The sequence below is a fragment of the Elephantulus edwardii genome, unplaced genomic scaffold (assembly GCF_000299155.1).
Source record: "Elephantulus edwardii isolate Elephantulus edwardi_28Jun2011 unplaced genomic scaffold, EleEdw1.0 scaffold00195, whole genome shotgun sequence".
Classification (NCBI taxonomy): domain Eukaryota; kingdom Metazoa; phylum Chordata; class Mammalia; order Macroscelidea; family Macroscelididae; genus Elephantulus; species Elephantulus edwardii.
In genome coordinates, this window is record NW_006399945.1 from 1,127,783 (window position 1) to 1,135,678 (window position 7,896).

General features: G+C 37.0%; 1 protein-coding gene across 1 annotated transcript in view; it reads right to left on the reverse strand.

Moving 5' to 3' along the window:
- The window catches only part of FNTA (farnesyltransferase, CAAX box, alpha), a 31,965-nt gene that overhangs the window by 6,677 nt on the left and 17,392 nt on the right, over nucleotides 1-7,896 (reverse strand). Inside the window, exons 5-6 of the mRNA XM_006896976.1 lie at nucleotides 7,065-7,191; nucleotides 1,926-2,074 (exon numbers count right to left, since the gene is read on the reverse strand). Coding sequence (XP_006897038.1) covers nucleotides 1,926-2,074; nucleotides 7,065-7,191 — 276 coding nt within the window. The remainder of the gene's footprint in view (nucleotides 1-1,925; nucleotides 2,075-7,064; nucleotides 7,192-7,896) is intronic.

Sequence of the window (7,896 nt, forward strand, 5' to 3'; positions counted from 1 at the left end):
GACATTTTACTACACCTGCGCTTTGTTGGTGGTCTTCGTGACCCCTCACCCCAACCTTGCCAAGGAGTATGTGCTTTTCTGGATCTAAAGACCAGAGTGCCCACCATTATGCCATATAATTACTACCTGAAGACTATTCTAATAAACAAGTTTAAGAAGAAAAAAAAATCATTTGTGGCAGAAAAGACTAGTAAAAACAGAAACAGGAAACACAGGGCAGAGGTAGGATGAATGGTGTTCCACTGTGGGGATCATAATCAGTATTATGATTTATAGTGACATGATCTGCAAAGTGTATGAATAGCTGAATGAAAAATGGATCTATTCTGTAAAGCTCCACCCAATTCACAATAAAACATTTTTTAAGAATTTTTTAATTTAAAAAAAAATTTTTTCATTTTATTTCATTATTTTGTGTGTGTGTACCGTCAAATCAGATCTGACTGGTACAGAAGGAGATTGTCCCTCCTTCTCCAGCAAAGCATCTGGTGGATTTGAACCATGTACCTCTGGGATGCTTTCCCCCAAGATGCTAACGATGAATACTTTGCTTTTGTCACTTTTAATATTTTATAACACGTTCTAGTAAAGGCAATTAGGCAAGAAAATAAACATAAATGAATGACTTCCACATTAGAAAGGAAGAAGTAAAATATCTATTTTCATACAATTCAACACTATTGAATGAGAACCAAGCCTATAGCAGATTCTTGGAGGCTATAAGTCACATGGGCAGTGCACCTTCTCCTGTGGAGCAGCTGGTGAATCTGAACTGCTTGCCTTGGCGTGGCAGTGCCACTTCTTCTCCACAAGGGCCACCAGAGTTCCCTAAATATCTATTAGATCTAATAACCTTTATCAAAGCTGCAGGATATGAGATCAGTATAAAAAAAATGAGTTGGATTACTATATACTTGTACTGAACAATCAAACAATGAAATTAAGGAAACAATTTCTTCATGAGTTGGATTACTATACACTTGCACTGAACAATCAAACAATGAAATTAAGGAAACAATTTCATTCATAGAAACATTTTCTTTAAAAAAGAAGCTCCTAAAAATCATTTATCTAAGTAAGTTAAAAACTTATACTCTGAAAACTACACACTGCTGAAAGAAATTAAAGAAGACATAAATAAATGGGAAAATATCACATGCTCATGTACCAGAAGATTTAACATGCTGCAACCACAGTATTTTCCCTAAACTAACCTACAGATCTGATACAATCCTTATCAGAATCCTAGCTGATTCTCTTGTAAAATGACAAGCTGATTCTAAAATTTATATGGCAACTAAAAGGCATCTAAACTAATTAAAAACAATCTTAGGAATAGACAATAAAAGAGACTGCACACTTTCTGCTTTCAATTTAAAGCACTGGGAATCAGAACAGTGTTGTCATGTCGTAAGGACAGACACACAGGTCAATGTAATAGAACTGACTCTAGAAAGAATCCTATCCCTGGACTGTCAATTGATTTACAACAATACCATTCAATTAAACACCAACAACCACCCACCAAATTACTCTGAGACAGAAACAACTCATAAATGACCCTCCTGTGGGTTTTTAGAAGCTGTAAATCCCATGAGTGGGTTTTAGAGTCAGTTAATTGCATGGGAGGAGACTGCCCATCCTTCTGCGGAGCACCTGGTCATTCAAACTGTGTGTCATCAGGATTGCAGCACAGCTTCTTGCCACGAGGCCACCATCTTTATCCCATGGAGCTGCTGATGGATTCAAATTGCCAGAGAGGCGCTACCTTTAGATTAGTAATACTCTGTATGGAATACACCATAGAGCTCCCTACCACAAAGTAAAGTATGTTACACTATTTGTAAAGGTATTTTCAATGCCTGCAACATGATAGATATGTACATTCATTTTTAATGAACAAGTAAATAAAGGAGGTTACTAACTGGACTTCTCTCTCCAATACAAGAGGATCATTGTAGCCAGTGGTATTAGAAATGACAAAGTATCTTTGGTTCCAGACAGAGTTATTTCTCACATCTTCTTTGAGAAGTTGGTCTACATACTGTAGTTCATCATCCCAAAGTTTAAATTCCTAAAAGAAAATACAAACACATTATTAAATAAGATGTAAAAGGCAGAACTAAAGATGAAGGATTTATCACCTATTTGGAGAGAAGTGACAGATGAAAGTAAAGGAAATGAAGGGAGTATGAAACAGCGCTGAGGAAGACACACGCAGAGAGCAGGAAAGAAGCCATCAGACACAGACATTTTCCGAGTGCCCACGATGATGAACAGGGGTAAGGAAAGGAGTAAAGAAAGCTCACCAGAGAAAACTGTCATGGGGTGGGGGAGGTACTCAGAAAAAGAGAGAGACAGAAAAATTCAAATAGCAAACCCCATGGCCATCAAGTAAGTGGATTGTGACTCACAATGATTCTGTTAAGACAGAGCGTACGTGCCCCATCGGGTTTCCAAGCCTGTAATTCTTGTTTCAGTTCTTTTTCTCAGTTCTATCCCATGTACTTATGTAACACTTTATTGCACTTTAGATGGAAATTGCATTTCCATTTTGGAATTCATAAACAGATTATCCTGAGACATTGCTTGTGATCTCAACACTGCAATGTGTCTACCCTCTCCTCATTTCCTCCCTGGGTTCCCCATTTCCATTAGCCCAGTTTCCTCATCCCTAACTTCTCATCTTCAGTTCTAGGCAAATGTCCTTTTGCTGCTGTGCACCATCGAGCTGGAACTGACCCATAGCTCACCTTCTAGGGAGTTTTTTGAGGCAGCTGATTGCATGAGAGGAGACTGCCCATCTCTCTCCTGCAGAGCACCTGGTGGATTTAAACATTTTGCCTTTGTGTTGGCAGTAAAATTCCTTACTGCTAAGCCACCAGAGCGCTTGTTCCCTCATAGCTGCCTGCTTTCAGCAACACATTTTTTAACAAACAAATTTTTTTACAGGTATTATTATGTATTTTATAGATACATCTATTAGCTGGCTATAAAAAAAGTCTTTTAAAATTACAATTTCATTTGATCTATACACAATTTTTAGTAAGCATAATGAAAATTAATTACATAAGCAATTACATACACTGTTTATACTGCCTTTCCCTTAACCCAACTTATCCATTGATTTTCACTCTTCTCCCCCTCCCTTCTCATCTCTAATTACCTCTAAGATTCTGTTTGGGTGTGAACCTAAAAGGGATTGTCTTAAGTTTCAAATTAAAAGTTTCTTTAAATAATAATAGCCTTAATAGTAATGGCCCCTGGAGTTCTTCTTTCAGTCTCTAAAATTTCTGACTAGTACTTCTGAGTAAGTTTACTTTATATTCCTGTATCATTACCATTCATTCTATTTGGGACTTTCTACAACCTTGCCTGCTGTAAATGAAGACTCTTGAGAGTATTATTCCTAGTAGTGGAACTGCTGGGTTAAATGATATTTCTATTTCCAACTTTTTAAAAGTGTGAGACCACCTTCCATAGTGGTAACACCATTTTACATTCCCACCAGCAGTGAATCTCTCCACTGCCTCACCAGCATTTGTTGTTTGTTACCCTGGTGAACTCTGCTATTGTTGCTGGGGAGTAGAATTCTCTTGAAGAACAGATACTGAAAGGCTATGGACCTACTTTCTGACTTGAAAATTATTTTAAAAAATTAGCTCAAAAGAAAGAATATCTATCTAAATGGTGGAGGTTTTTTTCTTTAAATTTTAATTTATTTACTTTTTAAATTATTTTTTATGTGTGTATTGCCAAATTGAATCTGACTGGTACAGGAGAAGATTGTCCCTCCTTCTCCAGCAAAGCATCTGGTAGATTTGAACCATGCACCTCTGGGATTGCAGTGCAGCTTCTTGTCACTAGGCCACCAGAGCTCCATATCTAAATGTTTATATAAAATTGTTTGTTTTAAAAATTTAGAACCCAAACTGAGTTAAGAAAAAGATTTTCATAGCAAAGCATGTTAATCACACGTGACTGCATATGTAGCCTCTATCATGCAAAGATAGGGAAGAAGAAATATTAAGTAAAAAGGCAGCATTTAAAATGCACATATGAGGGAGCTCTGATGGCCTAGTGGCAAGAAGCTGCACTGCAATCCCAGATGCAAACAGTTCAAATCCACCAGATGCTCTGCCGGAAGAGGAGGGACAATCTCCTCCTGTACCAGTCAGATCCAATTTGATGGTACACACACACAAAATAGTAAAATAAAATAAAAAAAAAAGCACATATGATTTTAAAAAATTCAGAATACATGTATAGAAATATGTATACACAATTGGGTTTTGTTTCTAAAATTCTGTTATAAACTATGTTAATGAAAGAAAAATACAGTGGTGGTTAACAGCAATAAAAAAATCTAAGAAAGTGGTAAAATGGTTATTTTAAAAAATGCTGCAAAATCCAACTCAAGAAACAAAAAACTAAGAGTTATATTTATTTGATAATTGTTGTTTTTATTGTTGTTATGTGCCATCGAGTTGCTTGGAACTCATAGTGACAATACAACAGCCCTAAACCCTGCTCTATCCTGTGCCAATCTTAACTGTCTCTGATACACCTATGACCATTACATCAGTCACTGAATCAATCCATCTCACTGAGGGTCTTCCTCTCCTGCACTGTCGATCTATCCTACCAAGCATGGCATCCCTCTCTAAGAACTGGTCCTTTCTTGCAACATGTCCAGAGTTTGCCAGATGAAGCTTCAGAATCCTTGCCTCCAAGGAGCAGCCCAGCTTTACCCACTCCAGGACGAATTTGTTTGCTCCTAGCCATCCATGTTATATTCAATACTCTTCTTTAGCACCATAGTTCAAGGGCATTAATTCTCCCTCTGTCATCGCTAGTCACTGTCCAGCTTTCTGACTATAGCAAGTAACTGCAAAGACAGTGGCCTGAATCAGGCGCACCTTAGTCTCCAGACTGACACCGCTGCTTTTCAGTGCTTTGTAGAGGTCTCTTGCAGAAGACTTTCCCAATGCAATTCATCTTTTACTTTCCTGCCTGTTGGTATCAAGAGTGTTGACTGTGGAGCCAAGCAAACTGAAGCTGTTAATAATCTCAATCTCTTCATCATCTATTATGATGCTGCCAATATTTGATAATAGTAAAAAAAGTGTAAGACTTTCAGTATGGTAATTCCAGAGGTTACAGATAGTTTAAAAAAAAAAAAAAGAAGGCAGTAAAAACTACACATTTTTGTACAAATTACCATGTGCTGATAAATAGTACTCTTCTATGGTTTCTTTGGAGTCCAGCTTGAATTTCTGGCAATTTCCTGTCAATGTACTTGCTCCAGCCATTTTCAAATGATCCTTTTTACTTGCATGTGATAATAATGATATTGTTGCCTAAGTTCTGCAGTCTGCTGGATCTTCTTTTTTGAAACGTACACAAATATGGATTTAGCACACAGTCAACTGGTCATGCGGCTTTGGGCTGGATAATTCTTTATTTTGTGAGCTTTCCTATTAGCATCCTTGGCCTCTTTGCACTAGAACCAAGTAATATTTCTCTCCCAGATGTGACAAATAAAAACATCTACAGATATTGCCAAATGTCCCCTTGGGCAGCATAGGTACCTATGACAACTACTGGCTTACTGAATCTCAGAATGTGTATGATTCCTACTTTCAACTCTGACTTTGAGGTAAATTAGTTACTTAATTACTCAGCATATAAAAGCAGTGTTTTCAGTTTTAAAAATTCCTTTGCCCTCTTTATATTAAAATTAATTTTATATCTTAGAAACTGAATTACAAAACCAAACAATAATATCAAATATGAAAATAAAGGAAAAAATCTATACCTCACTTACTGAAACTTATAAGCTACAACAAAACTATTTGGGATCCATTCTCACACAACCTCTTATGAGTGTTTCAAAAGGAAAATATTTCAAAAACCTTAGAATATTTCAGAAGCTTTTTCAAAGATATTTGGAAATGCTCTTAATTTCTTTTAAAGTTCTGGTTTAGGGTCAGAGGAGTAAGGGAAGATATTGCGTGTTTGTGTGTGTGTGTGTGTGTGTGCACACGCGCGCGCCCGCCCACCCGCATGCACATGCTTCTGAAAGGTCACAGACTTGCAAACCCTTTAGAATTCAGTTCTATCCTGGGGCAAACCATGAATCAAAATTGATTTGATGGCAATTAACCATAGCAACATTATACTATGTATACTTTTTTAAAAAAATTTTTTTTATTTTATTATTTGTGTGTGTGCGTGTACTGTCAAATCAGATCTGACTGGTACAGGAGGAGATTGTCCCTCCTTTCCCGGCAGAGCATCTGGTGGATTCGAACCGTGCTCCTCTGGGACTGCAGTGCAGCTTCTTGCCACTAGGCCACCAGAGCTCCCCAATACTATGTATACTTTCATATGGTTAAAATTTTCAAAAAAAGTAAAGCAATTGAATATTTTTAGAAAACATATACCTTTAATCAAATTGGGAAAAATTTAAAATGTTTAGGGATTTTGGGTGAAATGTTCTTCATATAATAAATAATGTCAAAGGCAACAATCACTGGAAAAAATTGATAGGAAACAACACTAGAATTGTTTGCTAGAGTAAACAGAATGTCCAGAGTGGGAGTTTTAACTATTCTATTCAGATTTTAGCATAAAACTTTAACATGTGGGTAGAAAGAAAATGCTTAAGTCATCACTATACATAATACTCCAAAGTCTATATATGCAAAAGGCTTAATATGCAACATGTTCTTGTTAACCATATTAAATTTACAACTACTTTTTTCTACTCACTTCCTAGCAAATTTATGATGTAATAGACATTCAATCCAAAAAAAAAAAAAAAGGTAAAACAAGCCAAAAAACCCCCAATTATTCTTTGACATACAGAGATTATGAATGCTAACTAACATGAAGGAGACTAGACTTCAATTTGGTAACCTAACATTTCTTAATGATTATATATCATGTATAATGACCTACATGGGTGTTTTAAGTTCGGAAGCATACTAAGAATTTAATTGTCATTTGAATTAGTGAAAAAGAACAAATTCTGAAAACATTGTAAAAAATAAGGGCAGTACCTGAATAACCCACTGTCGATGCTGCCAGGCATGGTAATTCTTTGCATCCTGGTTAAGAATATCAGCAATAAATTCGAGTTCTTGAGATGGGTCTTTCAGCCATTCCACTAAAACTCGCCTATGATGCCTAAAGTCCAGGGAAGAAGGCTGTTAGTTGTTACGTACCATTGAATCAGAACTAACTCATAGCTGGCCCTCCAGTAGGTTTCCAGAGGCAGTAAATTACATGAAAGGAGAGTGCCCATCTTTCTTACACGAAGCAGCTAGTGGATGCGAACTGTGAGCCTTTGGCTTGGCAGTGCAACTCCTAAGTACTAAGACACCAGAGTCCAGGGGAGAAGGAACAGGAATCTTATCACTTTGCCCAAGAATTAAGCTGTTAGTAATGCCTTACATGAGTAATACTTAAGAACCCGAAATTCAACTCTACTGGACAGAAAAGGTTAACACAAAACACCAAGAAAAGAAAAATGTACAGATTTCAAAACTCTACAGAAGAGCTGGGAAACACAATATAGAATGATCTGTGTGTAAAAAAAAACAGAAACACATTGCTCAAAGAGGGTTTATTATAAGCCAAGAACGGTAATCTTCTGACAACTACTAAATGCTGTCGAAGAATTCTGAAATATTACCAGCTGGCTTAATGAGTGCTTAGTGAAAAAGTGACACTATTTTATCAAGTACAGAAATGCCTTATAAGGGGAGCTCTGGTGGCCTAGTGGCAAGGAACTGCAACTACAATCCCAGAGGTGCACGGTTCAAATCCACCAGATGCTCTGCCGGGGAAGGAGGGACAATCTCCTCCTGTACCAGTCAGATCTGATTTGAC